Genomic DNA, 17,769 nt, shown 5'->3' on the forward strand with positions numbered 1-17,769 from the left:
TTTGATCACATGTATATCTGTGTACGACATGTGCCTGGTGCCCAGTGAGGACAGAAAAACGTCTGGTTCCCTGGAACTGGATTTACAGATGGTTGTGTGCCACTAAATGGGTTCTAGGAACTAAATCTGGGCCTCAGCAAGAACAAGTGCTCTTAACTGCTGAGCCGTCTCTCCAGCCCGTTCTGTCTTTAGCCAGGTGTGGTGGTGTAAATCTTTAATCCCAGCACGTGGGAAGCAGAGGCAGAAAGATGTCTGTGAGTTCCAGGCCATCCTGTTCTACATAGTAAGTTCCAGGCTAGCCAGGGCCACATATTAAGACCTACTCTCAAAAAAGGTGGAGTGGAGCAGAGTGAGCTGGAAGCACACAAAACATAGTTACACATAAATAAATTAATTTAAAAAGAGAGAAAGAAGGGGCTGGAGAGACGGCTCAATGGTTAAGCACACTGGTTGCTCTTCTAGAGAATGTGGTTGACTCCCAGCACCCAGATGGTCCCAGGGGGTCTGATGCCCTTGAACCCCCACAGACAACAGGCACACACGCAGGCAGAACACTCATTCATACAAAAGGAAAATGAAGGAAAATTTAAAGAGAAACAGGCAGCAAGAGTTGAAAAGAGTTCCATTTTATTACGGAAAGTTACAAAACGAAACAAGTCAGGCAATTGGCCAAGGAGCAAACGGGGAGGGGCGAGGTGAGGCCCTTTGTCCCCCACACCGCAATTCAATTCAATGTGAACCACGTGGGGGAACAGAATTAAATAATTCTCATGGGGTTCAAGAGTTAGGATCCCCAGCTTTCCCTCTCGGGGGAAACTGAGGCACAGTAATACTGAGCAAAGTGGAGGAAAGCCATACACCTCCCCAGGTCACTCTCAATAATAACAAATGGAGGGTGGAGGATTCCACAGGAAGGCTGTGAGTTAGGCCCAGCTTGTAAACCTGGGACTCTGGCAGGTGGGCCTGGGAGCTGGTGGGTTTGTAAACCAGGCTGTGTTCCAGAGAGGAGGAGGAAGCTGTAAACAAAGGGGCAGTTACCTAGGAAAAGGAAGCTTGTGGATGGAGTGGGACCTAGACCTCCCAGGGAGGTGCGTGCTTAAATCCTGAGTGTCCCCGGGAGTGGCGGGAAGTCAAAGGAGGCTGTGGGGACAGTGTACCCTGCCCTGGGGCTGGAGGTGCTCCCTGCCCTGGGGCTGGAGGTGCTCCCTGCCCTGGGGCTGGAGGTGCTCCCAGTCCTGGGGCTGGAGGTGCTCCATCTACCTCAATTCCAGGTGAATCCTGTGTCGCTCACTCTTAGCTCGCCAAGGATGCTCCAGTCCACGTGACTACACCCACGGGGGACCTTGGGTTAGGGGTAAATTTAGGCTACTGGCTCTGCCCCAGAAATGGGATGAGAAAAGCAAGTCGGGATATGCCCATTGCCCTTCCCTGCCAGGCTCCTTGCTAGGGTCCGTCGGCTCTGAATTGTCCAGACTGCAGGATCTCCAGGTACGGGAAGGAGGGAGGTATGTGCCCAAATTGGAAGATGGTCACCGCCGGCAGGACTCATCTGCGGGAAAAGAAGCGATCAAGAGAGAGGTGGGGAGAGCCTCTGCCACCAGCCGCCCCATGCACCCCAGAACCGAAGAGTGGCTGGTATAAGAGAAATCTTTACAATGTGTTGGGTGCGTGCCTGTCACCAGCAACAGGAGTCACCACAGTTAGCTGGGATTGTGCACTAGGCATCCTGTTTAATTTCACAATCACCTCAGCAAAGGTGGAGTAATTTAATATCTACCTATAGTCGGAGATGCTTCAAAGAAGGCTTCTCAGTTCTTTCAACAACTGCAGGAGGTAGTGATTACTATGAAATTTTCATGGTGCTGGGATTAAAGCAGGGAACACAGCCTTGTTTGTTCATGGGTTTCGGACAGGCTCTCAATCTGTGTAGCCCAAGCTGCCCTGGAACTCACAGTGTAGACCAAGATGTTCCTGTGTTTCCACCGGAGCGGTGGGGTTACAGGCATGAGCCACAGGCTCAGCTCCAGGCACCAATCATATCACTGAGCTACACGCTCCGAAGCCCAGGACACCGTTATTAACTCTATTTTAAAGAATGATAAAATGCAGCCTGGTCTACAGGGTGAGTTCCATCCAGGACAGCCTGGGTTACACAGAGAAAACCCTGTCTTGAAAACAAACAAAAAAGAATGGTATAATGAAGGGTGGGGATACTGAACAGTGGTAGAGCACTCGCCTAGCACGCTAAAGGCCCTGGACTCGACTCCTAGAGTGTGGGTATGCACACCCCACACAAGATAAATTCAAACTGAGCCCATATGGATCCGGGAGCACACCTTAAGTAACAGACAAGCTGGAATTCATGCTCTAGGCCACCTGACCCCACATGGGTATTTTTAACCAGATTGGAGATCTGGGGAACGAGCGAGCGACCTCTGGTTTTGAAATCTGGAGACTCCATGTGCACTCACTCGGCTTCCAGGAATCCTCCATCTGCAGGAGCAGGTCCTGGGCCAAGCCCCTTCAAAGCACCCCGCCATGGACACCAGGGGGCGCCCTCCGCCAGCCGCGCCGCCGCCGCTTACCCACGATTAGGGCTTTGGTGCGCAGCCCGCCCTGGAGCCCTGGCTGCAGTAGCAACTCCTCCTCTTCCTCCTCGTCGTCGTCGTCGTCGTCAGGATGGGTTGCCAAGGGGCTGGGAGCACTGGGGGCCTCAGGCTCCGGGCCAAGATCTTCCAGTACCGAGCTCTCGGAAGGGTATTGGTATGTGGTCTCCAGGGCCGTCTCACTGAAGGAGATCTTGAGCTGAGGGTGGGAAGAGAGGGGAATGGAGCCAAGTTCATTACTACAGCCCAGAGAGCAGATGCGAATGGAGGGGGCTGGCCGTAGGCGCCCCAAAGACTCCCCGCTCCATCCAGCTGGAGATTCGGCTTTCCTTTACAGCTTGATTTTTCCGTCAAATGACATCCAAAAAACAACACTTGGAAGATCGAGGGATGACTAGGTCGTCAAGAGCACTTGCTGTTCTTGGAGAGGTCTGGGGTTCGGTTCCCAGCACTCACCAGGCCTCTCACAACCATCTGTAACTGTAGTTCCAGAAAACACAACCTGACGCCCTCTGCGGGCTCCAGGCATGCATGTAGTGCACATATATTCAGGCAGGCAAAACACTCACACACATAAAATAAAAATAAGTCAATCTTTTTGTTTGTTTTGTTTTTCGAGACAGGGATTCTCTATGTGGCTCTGGCTGCCCTGGAATTCGCTCTGTAGACCAGGCTGGCCTCGAACTCTGCCTCTGCCTCCTGAGTGCTGGGATTAAAGGGTTGTGGCACCATCGCCTGGCAAAAATAAATAAATCTTAAACAAACAAACAAACCCAAACCAGATCTGGGCCACTGAGATGGCTCAGTGGGTAAGGGTATTTGCAGCCAGGCCTGATGCTCCTAGTTTAATCTTTGCAACCTCTGACCTCCACAGGGTGCTGTCATTGTGTCCCACCCCAAAATTAACGCAAAACAACAACAAAACAAAACAAAAAACCAAGAACAGGCCAGGCAGTGGTGGCAATCTTAATCCTAGCACTCAGGAGCCAGGTGGATCTCTGTGAGTTCGAGGCCAGCCTGGTCTACAGAGTGAGATCCAGGACAGGCACCAAAGCTACACAGAGAAACCCTGTCTCAAAAAAACCAAAACAACAACAACAACAACAACAACAAAACCCAAGAACAGAAACAAACAACAACAAACCCCCAAACAGCCAGTTGTGGTGCCTCACACCAGTGATTTCAGCACTCAGGGGATGATGAAGCAGGAGGATTACACTAAGTTCCAGGCATGCTTTCTATGTCTATTAAAACTGTCTAAATTTAAAAAAAAAAAAAATTAGGAGTGGTGGTGGCTCACACCTTTAATCCCAGCACTCAGGAAGCAGAGGCAGAAGCAGGCGGATCTCTGTGAGTTCGAGGCCAGCCTAGTCTACAAAGGAGTTCCAGGGCAGCCAGGGCTACACAGAGAAACCTTGTCTCAAAAAACAACAACAACAACAAAAGTCAGCCAAGTATGGTGGCACACTCCTTTAATCCCAGCACTCAGGAGACCAGCCTGAGGCCAGCCTGGTCTATATAAGTAGACACTGTCTTTAAAAGTAAGCCCTCCCAAACACACACCAAAACAAAACAAACAAAACAAAAAACAAACAAACAAAAAGAAGGCTTTGCCCATGGTCAGGACTGGGTATCTGGGTAAGTAAGGTAAGATCCAGATCTCTACCCTTTACAGCTGTGAGGCAGAGGTGTAAAAAGAAACCAAAGTGCATAGAGGAAGTGCTATGGCCAGGCCTGGGACTCTGGGCACCCTTTGGGGCATTCCAAAGGAGGTGAAGTCTGGGCTGGCCCGGCAGTAAAAAGTTGGCTGGGAAGGGAGTCCCTGAAGGTGCCCTGTTTTCCATAGCCTCAGGGCTTTGATGTTCTCTGGGATACCCAGACTCCAGAGAGCCTGCCCCTTCCCCTTCCCGACCTGTTCTCCTGTCCAATCCTGCAGGTCCTGGCTGGGGAATGGACAATGGAAAGGACAATCTGAGCCAGAGATACTCAACACACAGAAGAGCCTCTGGAATATGCAACTGGAGATCTGACAAGGATGGAGAAGAAAGTCCAGGCAAACCCTGGGTAGGGATGGAGAGGAGGCCAGTAGGTACCACAAAAACAGAGGCAGGAAACCAGAGGGTATCTACAAAAACAGGCAAAAGACCAGAGGGGCAGAAATCCTTAAAAACAGGCTGTCTTCAGGCCCTTCTGTCCTCCCCTTTGCCCTCCTAAGGAGCTCAGTGGGATTAACTCTGCCAAAGGGTTTAGGGAGACAAACAGGAGGGGGTGTCAGGTGATCTCCCCGGGGCATCTGTGGCCCAGCATCTCAGAGCCTCCGTGTGACCTACAGCGTGGCTGCAAGGACAGGTGTGACACCTTGGTACCTAAGGAAAGCAAGGCACCCAAGACTGTACGTATCACTCCTTGGGTCCAAACCCTGCCATGGCGTCTGATTTCATCTCACTCAACACAATCCAGAGCTTTTAACCAAAGGCAACAGAACGATTTGCTTCCAGCCTCCCAGGTGCGGTCTCTGCCTCTGGGCCTTTGTGCTGTCCCCTCTGCCTAGGATACTCTTCCCCTAAATGTCCCCAAGGCTCCTCTACTCCAGGGCATCCTGTTTGGAAGTTGCCACATTTGCAGCCTACTCTACTTCCTGATCCTATCACACACACCCTTGTACTAATATTTCCATAAGCACTCACCTCTTTCTAACCCACTAGAGAACCCGTTAATATCTTGGGGGAGTTTGTAGTAAGACCTCTTCACACAAGATGTCCAAGTGTTCAAGTCCCTTATATAAAAAGGTGTAGTACTCTGCATATGACTTACACAAGCCCTCCCATTCTCAAGTTCACTATTATTTTTTAGAAACTCCACCCCCACCCACCCCCATTTTATGTGTTTAGTGTTTTGCCTGCATCTAAGTGCGCCATGTGCATTCAGTGCGGGAGAAGGCCAGAAGAGGGCATTAGATCCCCTGGACCTGGGGTGGATGATTGGCACCACCATGTAGGTGCTGGTAACTGGGTCCAGGTTCCCTGCAAGAGCAGCGAGCACTCTTGGTGGCCGCACCGCACCATCTCTCCAGTCCTTTTTTTTTTTTTAATTTCTGAGACTGGAGCTCACTGAATAGCCCAGGCTAGCCTTGAGCTTGACATCCACCGATGGAATTACAAGTCTGAGCCACCAGCCTGGAGGGCCTGAATATTTTTGGTCTGTGCTTGGTTGAAATCAGGTTTGCAGAAGGCTGACTGTGCTGGCTATACACACACACACACACACACACACACACACACACACAGCCGCCTTGAAAGGAGTTTAGAAGCTGCCACACTGCACAAGGTGAGGGTCTGTCTGGACATGAGGTGAGGCCCCAGCAGAAGACGGAGGAAAGGAGGGGATGTGGACAGAAGCGTGGGCCAGCCTCCAGATGGCTCACATCCCAGTGTCTGGAAAGGAACCCAGGCTAGTTCTGTTGTGGACAGCTTTACCCAAATTTCCAGAAGCCCGTTCTCTTTTCTTTCCTGAGTTCCCCTCCCTAGCCCTGCAGTTTATCCCCAGCTCTGTAACAGGATTCATTTATTCACTCCATCTACTCTGGCATCCACTTCTGTGTCTGTCACCCCCTTTTGCCTCACTTCCCCCCAGCTTCTGACTGGGCTCCTCAGGAATGCATAACCCGAATGGGGAGGGGGGAGGCAGGGAGGGAAGTGACTCACTGGATCCTCTCTCATCAGCTATATAAGGTCACAAGGGGGCCAGGGAAGGAGGGGCAGGTCTCCAGCCAGAGAGGCTGCTGGGGAAAAGCGCCAGCCACAGACAGCCTGGTTCAGAGCAGGGCTGATGTCCCTCATGATGGCAGGGACAAGTCTGACGAAGCAGTCTGAAAAGGAACTATTTAGGAAGGGTGAGGGAGGGTGAGGGAGGGTAGCAATGGTTGGGACAGAGCAGGGTGAAGTACAGCCAGCCTCTCTGAGGCTGGACAGACAGAGGAGGGCTGAGGGGGGTAGATGGTCATGTCTAGGGAACTCTGCTGCCTCCTCCCCACCCCCACCCCAGTGGGGCTGCTTCCTGATTCTCTCACCACATCCTGAGCGCAGTGCTGGCAGGTCCCCAGGCCCAGCGTTCCCACTCAGTCCCACCAGCCTTCCGGCCCCCACCCCACCAGGCTTCCTGTTTGGAAGGTCTGCTTCCGCCCTCCTACTTGGTGACCGAGGTATGGTCACCATCACAGGTCCCGCTCTGCACCAGCCTCCTTGGCTTCCCCCAGATGGTTCCTAGGCTTGGGCTACAAAGCCTTGCACCTCCCTCTGCTCGTTCCCCAAAGTCACAAGCCATCCTCGGGAGGAAGTGACTCTTCTGAGCACTTCACCCTGGGAGCATTTCCTTGAGATCTGCCAAGTCCTGAGAAGGGAGGGCCAATAGGAGTCAGGGTTAGGGTTAGGGAGGGCTCAGGGTACACTCTCAGGGACCACCCCAGGAGGGCTGGAGCTCCAGCGAAGCTGCGACAGAGGTGAAACAGTAAAGTCACACTCAAAAATGCTATAACGAAAATGAATACTCTGTACGTAAGTGAAAATCAACAGAAAGACGAACTGGGAGGAATCAAGTGACCCCCAGCTTGGCCCTCATCTTTGGTCCTTATGGTCTCCCACTGACACCAAACGTACACAGTTACATAGACGAGGCAGGAGCAGGCTTCCCAGGCCCCGGGGAGATGTGGGTTGGGCGGAGGACCTTCTGGTCCGAGGTGTCACTTAGGAAACTGCCTGGTGCACGGGAGGACGGAATGGCCCAGGACCGGAGGGAGAAGTTGTGCTGTCCAGTGTTTCCTTGCGTGTCTGCATTCCAGGCTAACCTCTGACCCTCGGCTGGCCTCAGCCCCACCCTGCCCCCAACTCCCACAGTGCCTAGGCCGGCTCTGCTCAGCTCAGTGCAAATGAACTTCTCTCTTTTTCTACCCCAAGGGGAGGGAGAGGCCAGGGTAGGAGGGACGGGGGAAAACCAAGGGTGAGCCAGTTCCATGGGGGAGGGGAAGCCCGGGAGGAAAGGTGGGGGAAGGGACTGGGATATTTTGGAAGAGGAGAAGGCTTTTCTTGTCCCCAGAGAGAAGGAGGCACTGTCTCACATTTGCCCAGCTGGGGGAGACAGGCAACCCCGAGGTCACCCACTTCAAATGGCCTCTGTCTGCCTCTCCTGGGGGTGTGGGGGTGGGGAGGCTGACTTGGGGGTCTAACAGCCTTCTCTCGGCTCTTCAGCCAGCTCTGCTCCATCTCACTCTCTCTCCGTCCTGGGATGTCCTCGTTTAGTTCTGTTCCCGCTTTTCTTGGGGCTGAGACCCTCATTCCAACTTCCCTGAACTTCTTGCTTCCACATTCTCTGCCCTCGCGGGCATTTTCACCCCTGCCTTCACGGCTGCAAGATGGTTATCTCTCCTCTCCTACCAAAAGGGCTTGGCTGGGTCAGAAACTCAAAAGGGAGGGAAAAAAGGCGAGGGGATTGAGAGCATGAGGGAAGGAGAAGGCACTGGCCTGGACACACCCTGAAAACGGCACACCCCAACACAGCTGCTGACTGCTGGGTGCTCCGAAATGAATGGCGCAGGAGGGCTGCCCAGAGGAAGGGTGTGTGTGCACCGGGAGGAAGCGGGGTGGCAGGAATAGGAACAGAAGACAGGCGCAGGGGCACATAAAAAAGCCATCCACTCGGAGCTGGAAGGAGACTTCTGCGCAGGCATGCCTGGCCGCTTTCTCACCTGTTTGTGATGTCTTTCAGGGGACCCCTTGACCAGACAGCTGCGGCTGAGACGGAGGTAGCCTCCCAGCACCAAGATCTCCTCGGCGGTTGGGTACCGCTTCTTCCCGGGTCCAGGCCCCGCAGCATCCTCAGCGGTGGCAGGGGAGGCTGGAGGGGCTGGGCTGGCCGGGGGCACACACCTCCGTGGGTTGACAGTGAAGGTGTGTCCGCTGCGGCGGGGGGCCCCCACCCCCGGTCCTGCCTTCACCCCATAGAACAGGCGGCTCATGAGGGGGTCCCCGGGGGGCTGAGGGGCAGTTGGGGCTGGGGGTGGGGGAGACAGAGGGGCTGGCGTTGGGGGCCGGAGTTCTGCTGCTTCCTCTTCCTGCTGTCTGGGGCCTTCCGTCCCAGCCCCGGCCTGCTCTGGTGGGAGGGGGGAGGGCCCAGAGCAGAGGTTCTGCTGGGCTCTCAGAGGCCTGCTCTGAGCCCCCGCCTCCTCCCTCTCAGCCTCGCCTCCAACCTCCACACCAGAAGGCCCCAGGTGCTTCTCTGAAGACGCCAGGGCATCTGGCTTCTGAGTTCGAGTCTCTATGTCCCGAGATGTCCGTTCTCGAGCCTTCCCCGAGTTTAGGGTCCATTTCCAGCCTTCAGTGGGCCTCGAGATCCTGTCTCCATCCTCCACAGGGCTGGGCCTCTGCTCGGCTGTCTCCACTTCTCTGGAGGTGTTGTCTTGAACCTCCTTTGTCACTGGAGACTGGTCTAGGACAATCCCTGGACTCAGTTTCTCTTCCTTTCTCCCACACTCCTCCAAGTAGTCTTTTCTCTCTTCTCTTGAGTTCAGCCTCCACTCTGCGGCCTCCAGCTGTATCGAGCTCTGTTTCTGGGGTTCTTTCGGGTCAAGATTCCATCTATGGGCCTCTGTCGGGCAGGCCTTCTGGTCGCCAGACTCCCCGGGGCTCAGTCGGCTTTCTAATACCTCTTTTCTCTTGGGACTGTGATCTCCAGGACTTGCTAACCTCGGACTCTCCTCTGGAGTGTCTCCGGGGCTCAGCCTCCATTTCTGGGCCTCTGCTGCTCTGGAACTCAGGTCTCTGGCCTCCCCAGGACTCTGCCTCCAGTCGCGAGTCTCCGAAGTCCTGGAACATGACTCTTGGGCTCCCCCTATCACCAGCCTCCTCTCTCTGGCCTCTCTGGGACTCAGCCTCTCTTCTCTTGACTCTCTTCCCTTGGGGCTCTGCTCTCTTAAACTACCGGGACTTGACCTCCGTTCTAGGGCCTCCAGAGGCCCAGGCTTCTTATCAGCGAGCCCTTCATTCCGCTGCTGCTGCTGCCGCTGTCGCTCCTGTTGGATGAATCGGTTCTGATGTACTGGTCCAATAGCCTCCAGGAGGACGGCCGACTCGTCTGGGTCTGGAGGTCCAGCCTCCGCAGTCCCAGGCACAGGGCTCGCCTCTCCAGGAGGCAGGCCTGACTTGGCTCGGCGTCGTTCCAGGATTCCCCGCTTCCAGGCTGGCATCTGGGACAGGCGATCCCGTTCCGCTTTCTCACGGCCACGAACCGCTGCCTCCTCCTGCCGCCGCCGGGCTAGCAACTGTAGCTTCCAATCTGGGATAGCGGTCATGGTCACTGGAAGTGAACGAGAGAGCACTGGGGGACAGGAACAGGAAGGCTAGGCTTCGGAGGGGCCCGGAGACTGAGAATGGGGGTGGGGGGAGGAGGAAGTGATGCGGAAAGAGACGAAGAAGAACAGAGGACAGTGGAACTAAGGAGGAAGATAGAGGGAAACCGGGAGGGGAGGGAGAGCAGAAGAGGCAAGAACAGAAGTGAAGAGAAAAGCTGGGTGCCAAGTTGGGGGTGGGGTTAATGGGAGAGGAAGAGTCGAGATTCCGGGCAGAGGCAGCGCCAGACTGGGGTTTGTGGGCACCGGACAGTCCCTAAGATGTGAGAAAGGGAGGCAAAGCAGGAGAGAGCGAGCGGACGGAGGGCTGGGGCTGAGAAGTGAGCGGGTTCAGTCGAGGCTGCCTCCCCGGTACCCAGGGGAGACAAGTGGGAAGGAAGACCCGGGAACCGGCCGGCGAGGGGGCGAGGGGTCGGAGGGGGTGTGAGACGGTGAGGACGGAAGCAGGGGGCAGAGGCAGAGGGCAGAGGTCGGGGGAGAAGGGGAGAGCGGGGAGCGGGCAAGGGCGCGGGCGCCTCTCCGCACGGGCCCCGCGGGTCCCGGCTGCCTTCCCGGCTGCGCTCGGCCCCGCCCCTCGGTCCGGTCCCCACCCCACCGCGCACCCCGCCCCGGAGGCGGGTCAGGGGAAATACCCTCCTGGGGACTTTTGGTACCCGAGAGAGGGTGCTGCCTACGCGTTCCCAGGACCCTGGCGTCCACCCGCGTCCAGTCCGGTCAACCTCGCCGGCCTCCCCGCCAGCTACGCCCCAGGGCCCGGGCGCTCCGAGGACCCGCATCATGCCTCTGCCGTCCCCAACCGGGGACCCCGCTCCCAGGGGACCCTGACCCAGCGGGCCATGCACCCGCGGGAACTGCACGGACAGGCAACCTCTGCACAAAGGGGAGGCACGCCAAGGGAGGCCGGGAGACACTTCCCTTGAAGTGGGAGCCCCGCAGTCAACTTACACGCCTTGGGGGTCCCTAGGAGGAGGTGCGGTAGAGCCAGGCGTCAGGAGAGAGGAAGAGGAGGAGAGAGGCAAAGGGAGATCCGGAGGGAGGGAGGGCAGCAGAGGAGGAGGGAAGTGGGAGCCTGGGAGGAGGGACGGAGGCTCAGACGGGGGCCAGGCGGGGGCGGCGACCGCTTTGTCTACGGACAATGGGGCGAGGGAAGGGGGCGCAGGGCGGAGCCCAGCGGAGGGCGGGGCTTCGCTGCCCTTCCCGCGTGGGACTCCGTGGTGGCACTCGTCCCTTGCAGTGGCAGTCCACAACTCTTGGTGGTCGGTCTCCAGAGGCCCCCACCCACTTCCCCTCCCAGCCCTGGAGAAGAGGGGTGTCCAGACCCATTGCTCCAGCTGGCCGACCCGGGGCGGCGGCCCGTGACTCAGGCCCCCCGGGGGACCTGGGGAGGAAGCGGCAGCTGCTTGGAGTCAGACCCGCCCTTCCCATCACTCGCCGCTCCTCCCCATGCTTTTGCTCTCCCCGGCCAGTCTTTGTTACCGTGGTGGTGTGGGCGGCCGCCAGGCCCCAGAGTATGAGGCAAATGGCTTTGCGAGTTCGCTCCCCTCTCAGAGACGTACTCTGTCTCCCACGGGTCCCCTGATCTATACGCGGAGAAACTGTAATATTTGGAGGGAGCAGGACTAGGAGATTGGGGCGGGCCCGTGGGGTGTGGCCCCGGCCCAGCGGTCGCCAGACAGTGCTTGGCTGCTGCCACAAGACCTTGGCCTCATCGTCCTTCCCACACTCGGTCCTGCTCATGACATGAGAGACATGGACAGACAACCGGATACCACATGGAGAAAATTTTAATTTTTCTGCAGCGCATATCCTTTGGGAGAGCAGGGAGCCCGGCGTCAGCCCGAGTTAAAAACGGGAGACACCACTGTAGGAGACCGAGTTAAAAAAACGGGAGGCGCCAAGGAGCTGTAGGGCTGGACCTAAGGAGGTGGAGACACTGAGGCAGGAGTGGGGAAAACGCGCAGCCGCGGCACACAAGAAGGCGCACCGCCAGCAAACTTGCAGGCTGGCCCTGACGTAGCTCCGTGGAGTGGAAGCTAGGAAGGGAATCCCTGAGGTGCAGAGCCAGTAACAGGGCCAAGGGCGTGAATGCTCAAGGCGGAAGAACCCTTAGCCTTGTGTGGGGGTCATGCCCCGAGAGATGACATTCATGAGTTCTGTACCCACTCTTGGTCGGTGAGAAGTGGACCCTGGAGGCCAGTGGCTGAAACTCTAGAGCAGGGTACCTGGACCCTGGGACTGAGGTCTCCAGCAGGGGAAGGAACAGCCCCTTCGGCACAGCCTCTAGTCTGAAGCAACCGGCCTGATGCTAAGGGATTTTGATTTTGAGGGAGTACAGGCCTTAGAACCTGAGCTAGCTCCTCACTCTGCTCCCCCATCCTGGGGTCTGGAGAGAAGCTGGAGTTTTCTTTGCAATTGAGACCGAAGGTAGCGGAGATCTTGCTGGTCCAGCCCATGTGCCAAGCCGAGGTAGAGGGTAAGGAGGAGAGCCAAGAGGAGGCGGTCAGTGCCCAGGGTGGGAACCACCCACAGCACTGTCAGAAGTTCCACACATACTGGGTGTCGAAGGTGGGAAAAGAGCCTCAGAGCCTGAGGAGACTTCAGAGCCAGAGGCTCACCCAGCCCCAAAACATGGTAATACACCTAGGAGAGAGAGAACAACATGGAAATCAAGCCCTCTTCCTCAGCTGACTCTGTCCTCTTCCTGGCACCACCATATTAGAAATCAGGCCCAGGATCCTTTTTGAGACTCCACCCCAATCTAAGTCTCTGGTCCAGGTATCATGCTCGAGCTCAGAGACCTATAGTTACCGGCCTTGGAAGCTGAAGAAGGGGATCATGAAAGGAGGCAAGGGACTAGAAAGCCAAGAGGACGGAAGAGTGTGGGAGGAAGAGAAGGAGAGAGCTGCGGACACAGGTCTCAGGCAGGGACGTGGGATCCTCACCTGCTTGAGGCCCATGAGTTCAGCGTAGTCAAAGACCAGAAGGATACTGAAGATGAGGAGCCAGGAAACGACGTGGAGCACAAAGCAGAGGAGGGGCACCCAGGTGGCCCACGGCTCAGCCCGAGCCTCCCACAACACGGGGCCTCTGGGTACAGCCTCCCAGTACCGCATCACCAGCTGCGGAAAGATGAGAACCAGGCAGGCCAGTGGTCTCCCTCGCCCTACAGCAACCTACGACTCCATCCTTCCCCCAGGCATAGACAGTGAACATTTGCCATGTAGAGGTTCTGGATGGGGTGCCAAGGCTATGAGGGGACCCATTTCTACAGAGGATGGGATGGGGCTGGTGGGTACCCACCAGACTCGCCAATGACAAGCATCCAATGAGAGGACTAATTGGAAGGCATCTTGAGACCTAGGGAGGTGGTTTGGGGCGGTGACTCACGCCTCTAATCCCAGCACCCACTCGGGAGGCAGAGGCAGGCAGATCTCTGAGTTAGAGGCCAGCCTGGTCTACAAAGTGAGTCCCAGGCAGCCCGGGCTACACAGAGAAATCTTGTCTCAACAACAACAAAAACAAAAAAATTTCTTTGAAGCAAGACAGCACAAAGCTGCGAGACGCCTCATCTTGTGCTGGGAAATGTCAAAACCAGAACTCTGCTGGGAGAATGAAGTGTACGCTCTGGGGGAATGGAAGCTGAGCTGAGCATCCTCTGGTTCCTCACACACGCATCTTGTCCCTCCAGTGTAAGCACACCATGAATTACGTCTCCCTTGGCCAAGGCCTCGTACCTGCAAGGCCAGGGCAGTGCACGCCACATACAGTGACCTCTGAAGGACTCCAAAGTACCGGGACGTCCATTCCTTCACGGTCTCGGTCGCCATGAGGCTGTGCTGCACCACAAACAACAGCAGAAGCCCAAGATCCCAAGCCAGGGAGGTAAGAATGCTTCGGTCCTGCAAGGCAGCCAACCACCCACGGCGGGCATCTGTGGGAGTTAGGGAAGACAGGAGCCAAAGATAAGGTGACTAGAACACCCCTTCCCTCATCTTCTGGGGCCCTATGCCAGGTCCCTGATGCTTTCGAGATCTTGTCAAGGCCATGCCCAGTTCAATTTCCTGTTCCTCCAATCTTCCGTCTTCCCTAGGCCTCCTTCTGGGGAAGAAGGTTCTTAGGAGAATGCAGGTAGGGCCATTAAAACCAATGTGGGGGCCGGGCAGTGGTGGCATCTCAGCACTCGGGAGGCAGAGCCAGGCGGATCTCTGTGAGTTCAAGGCCAGTCTGGTCTACAGAGTGAGATCCAGAAAAGAAACTACACAGAGAAACCTTGTCTCGAAAAAAACAAACAACAACAACAAAAAAAAAAAAAAAAAAAAAAAAAGAAAGAAGAAAAGAAAAAAGAAAGAAAAAAATGTGGGTGGGCTGGGGAGATGGCTCAGTGCTATGTAAGCATGAGGACCTGAAGTTGATCCTCGGCACCCCTACAAAAAGCCCAGCGCGGTGGTGTGTGCCGGTAATCTCAGTGCAGGGGAGGCAGAGACAGGAGAATGCCCAGGGGGGCTGGTGCCATGGCTTGGCAGTTAAGAACACTTGCTGCTCTTCCAGAGGACAGAGTTTGGTTCTCAGCATCCACATGGCAGCTCACAACCTTCTATAGCCCCAGTTCCAGGTGATCCATCTGATCTCGTTGGTAGGCCTCTGGTTTCAGCGACAGACTCTGTCCCCAAAATACTTGGGAGGCAGAGGCAGGTGGAAGTCTGAGTTCCAAGCCAGCTGGAGGTACCTAGTAAGACCCTGTCTAAAAACAAAAAGGTGGCTAGCTCCTGGACACTCAAGGCTGGCCTTCCGCTGTACCTGCACACACAGAAACAGAAACAAAAGCACACACACACACACACACCACACCACACCACACCACACAAAGCAAGGCTGGAGAAGTCACCTTTGGTGTAGTTTTCTTTCTTTTGTTTTTGTTTTTCTGAGACAGGGTCTCTCTACATACATAATGCTTACTCAATAGATCAGGCTTGATCTCAGAGATCTGCTTGCCTCTACCTCTCAAATGCTACGATTAAAGGCGTGAGCTACCACGGCCCGCTGTTGGGGTTTTCTAGTGTTTCCTCTTTTTATCTTTCCCTGTCCCTAGTTCTCCCCACAAAAGCCTACCCCAGCCCCGCCCTTACTCTGTCAGCCCTCACTCCCCAGTTTCTGCACAGGACTGACTAATCTTGGAGTTTCTGATTTAGCCTTCTGTTTCCTCCCCTGCGGCGCCTCGCAGCTTTGGCCTTTCCCTGTCATTTGTTTCCATGCCCCGCCCTCTCCACGCTGCTCTGGCTCCTCCTCTCCGCTTCAGCTCGCCCAGGATCCGTGCGGCTCACCCGGACCGCCAGACTCCGGGCTCCCTCCAAGCAGCGGCCGCAGGGAAGTGAAACGCACGAACTCCACTCCGGTACCAAAGGCCAGGATGAAGGAGGCAAGAGCCGCCGGGACCAGCAGCAGCGCCGGGGCCATGGCGAGCGGCAAAGAGCTGGCAGAGGAAGCGGGCTCGGGGTTCCCGCGGCTGCTGGCCCCGCCCAGGTCCCGCCTCCGTGGGGTGCTGGCCGCAGGGCGGGGACCGCGAGCGGCGCGTCACAGCGCGGAGCCTGGAACCCCGGGCGTCGTCAGGGCAGCGGCTTTGCAGCCACCCGCGTGGATCGAATATCAGTGCGGCCAGTGTTCGCGTGGCAAGTGAAGACAGAGCCTCCCTTGCGTGGAACCATAAAGAACACCCTGTGTTTTAGAATAGCAACTCCTTATCCGCCAGCCTCAGTCCCTGGAGTGTTGGGTTACAGGCGGCGCCAACGCCCAACATAGATTTTTATTTAGTGATCAATTTAGAGTTGCTCGTGATGGTTCATGCCAGTAATTCCAGTACTCGGAAGGCTGAGGCAGGAAGATTTGAAGACGGCACATGGAGACCCAGTCCAAAAAAATGAAAAAGACCACGTGCTGAAAGGGTCATTCCCACCTTAGCTATCCTTGAGTACAGGGTCCTCAAAAGACATGAGCTAATTCCTTCAGTTTACAGATAGAGCAAGGCCAGAGAGATAAAAATGTCCAAGACAAGCAAAGGCAAGGCCCTCAGGCTGAGGAATAGGGGAACATCTTAGCAGCACCCAGGGTGGGTGCTCCACCGCCTCTTGACCTGTCACGCATTGTATAGCATATTTCCTCCCCGCCCTGCTCTCTGCTTGGGAAATTTGTACTGAGTGGGCTGAGTCCGAGGATATCAGTGTTGAGGAAGCTCTCTCTGCATACTGCTCATTCCGCCTCTCATTTTTATTTAAATGGCAGAATCTTCATGTAGCCCAAGCTGGCTTTGAACTTGCTATTATGAAGCTGAGAATAGTCTTGAATTATCCTCCTGCCTCAGCCTCCAAGTGCTGGACTGCAGTGTAGCACTGTAGTCTGGTTCCACTGTTTTAGGAGCTCTGAAGTGGTCCCAGAAGAGCTTGTAGGTGGGAAACAAGGATTGCACTAAGCTTTATGGTTTCTCTTTATCCTGCTTCATCCTTAAACACATTCATAATCCAAGTCCTAGAGAGGCAGATGCCTAGGGCTCACTGGTCAGCCAGCCTAGCCTACAGGGAGCCCTATGGCCCAATGAGATGATAACCTGTCCCAAAGAAAAACAAAGTGAACTCCTGAGGAAGGACATCCAAGGCTGACTTCTGACTTCCACAGGCACCAAATTAACAAAGGCCTGGGACTACAGTTTAGTGGTGAAGCTTTTTTTTTTTTTACCTTCAAGATAGGGTTTCTCTGTGTAGCTTTGAAGCCTGTTCTGGAACTAGCTCTGTAGACCAGGTTGGCCTCATACTTAGAGATCTGCCTGCCTCTGCCTCCCGAGTGCTGGGACTAAAGGCATGGGCCACCACCGCCCGGTAGTGATGAAGCATTTATTTGAGTAGCACTGCTGAAAGCCTTAGTCAACCCCCAGAACCTCCCCCCCAAAAAGAAAAACCATAAAGATCCAGCATAACACTGGGGTGGAAATAAGTTGTAAAGCAGTTGCCTAGCAAGAGCAGGGCCTAGTTTGACGCCCAGCACCCAGAGAGGAAGTGGGCTGTATGTACTACACCAAGGTAGTTCTCTAAGTTCACACAGTGCACTGCAGAAAATGGTACAAAGTAAGCAACTATATTTTTATTTGAAATGAAATTCACATAGCAAAGAGGCATTTAGTACAGCAGCATTTAATATTCTGCACTATGTACAACTCTTGCTCTTTCAGCTCCCCTGTCCTCAAAGAGTCTGGGATGAATTGATCGGCTTTTATCTGTGTGGATTCACCCATTCTGGATAGGTCATGCAGGTGGAATCAAATGTGTCCTTGTGTCTGGTTCTTTTACTTGGGTGTTCTTGACACTCACCTTCCATTATTGTGTTTTTTGTTTTTACTTCTGTCTGAGCATTCCTTTTGGTGCACACAGCATACTTACATGTTCACCCTTGCTGAACAAACATCTAGTCTTTTTGGTTTTTTGAGACAGGGTTTCTCTGTGCAACACCCTTGGCTGTCCTGGAAGTCGCTCTGTAAACCAGGCTGGCCTCGAACTCAGAGATCCTCCTGCCCCTGCCTTCCAAGTGCTGTGATTAAAGGTGTGTGCCACCATTGCCTGGCCATCTACACTGTTTCTGTATTTGGCTATTATGAAAATAAGGGGCTGGGAATGAGGTTTAGTGGCAAAGCGATGACCTCGCAAGCATAAAGAAAAAAAATTTTATCAAGTGCCTGTTTTTCATTTTTGAGTCTCTTGTAGTTTTAGGCTGGCCTCCAGT

At 55.0% G+C, this 17,769-nt stretch overlaps 2 protein-coding genes across 5 annotated transcripts; both read right to left on the minus strand.

Moving 5' to 3' along the window:
* Nucleotides 1-605: 605 nt before the first annotated feature.
* On the minus strand, nt 606-11,100 carry Ppp1r18 (protein phosphatase 1 regulatory subunit 18). 3 transcript variants are annotated; one of them, XM_037200186.1, is made up of 4 exons: nt 10,673-10,924; nt 8,347-9,974; nt 2,586-2,805; nt 606-1,549 (listed from the first exon to the last, which is right to left on the minus strand). In XM_037200186.1, the coding sequence occupies exons 1-4, from the start codon at nt 10,782-10,784 to the stop codon at nt 1,530-1,532; spliced, it is 1,980 nt and encodes a 659-aa protein (XP_037056081.1). In that variant the 5' UTR covers nt 10,785-10,924; the 3' UTR covers nt 606-1,529. The 3 variants fall into 3 exon arrangements, with proteins under 3 accessions (XP_037056081.1, XP_028717548.1, XP_028717547.1); XM_028861715.2 differs by lacking the exon at nt 10,673-10,924 and adding an exon at nt 10,951-11,100 and having other exon boundaries at nt 611-1,549; nt 8,347-9,953; XM_028861714.2 differs by lacking the exon at nt 10,673-10,924 and having other exon boundaries at nt 611-1,549; nt 8,347-10,583.
* A 671-nt stretch (nt 11,101-11,771) lies between these two features.
* Nucleotides 11,772-15,533, minus strand: Nrm (nurim). Of its 2 annotated transcripts, XM_037200187.1 has the most exons (5): nt 15,327-15,530; nt 13,740-13,936; nt 12,948-13,124; nt 12,368-12,645; nt 11,772-11,921 (listed from the first exon to the last, which is right to left on the minus strand). In XM_037200187.1, the coding sequence occupies exons 1-5, from the start codon at nt 15,457-15,459 to the stop codon at nt 11,882-11,884; spliced, it is 825 nt and encodes a 274-aa protein (XP_037056082.1). In that variant the 5' UTR covers nt 15,460-15,530; the 3' UTR covers nt 11,772-11,881. The 2 variants fall into 2 exon arrangements, with proteins under 2 accessions (XP_037056082.1, XP_037056083.1); XM_037200188.1 differs by lacking the exon at nt 12,948-13,124 and having other exon boundaries at nt 15,327-15,533.
* Between the last annotated feature and the right edge of the window lie 2,236 nt (nt 15,534-17,769).

Source organism: Peromyscus leucopus, chromosome 16_21 (assembly GCF_004664715.2).
Source record: "Peromyscus leucopus breed LL Stock chromosome 16_21, UCI_PerLeu_2.1, whole genome shotgun sequence".
NCBI classification, from domain to species: Eukaryota; Metazoa; Chordata; class Mammalia; order Rodentia; family Cricetidae; genus Peromyscus; species Peromyscus leucopus.

What these genes read in the sequence shown, in the direction of transcription:
- Ppp1r18 (XM_037200186.1), bottom strand. Translation starts at nt 10,784, where the DNA reads ATGATGCGGGTCCTCGGAGCGCCCGGGCCCTGGGGCGTAGCTGGCGGG. An exon ending in GTCCTGGGAACGCGTAGGCA is followed by an intron (nt 9,975 to 10,672) that starts GCACCCTCTCTC and finishes CCTGTCCCCCAG; the next exon opens with TGCTCTCTCGTTCACTTCCA. An exon ending in CTGAAAGACATCACAAACAG is followed by an intron (nt 2,806 to 8,346) that starts GTGAGAAAGCGG and finishes TCCCACCCTCAG; the next exon opens with CTCAAGATCTCCTTCAGTGA.
- Nrm (XM_037200187.1), bottom strand. Translation starts at nt 15,459, where the DNA reads ATGGCCCCGGCGCTGCTGCTGGTCCCGGCGGCTCTTGCCTCCTTCATC. An exon ending in CCCGGAGTCTGGCGGTCCGG is followed by an intron (nt 13,937 to 15,326) that starts GTGAGCCGCACG and finishes TAACTCCCACAG; the next exon opens with ATGCCCGCCGTGGGTGGTTG. An exon ending in GCACTGCCCTGGCCTTGCAG is followed by an intron (nt 13,125 to 13,739) that starts GTACGAGGCCTT and finishes ATCTTTCCGCAG; the next exon opens with CTGGTGATGCGGTACTGGGA.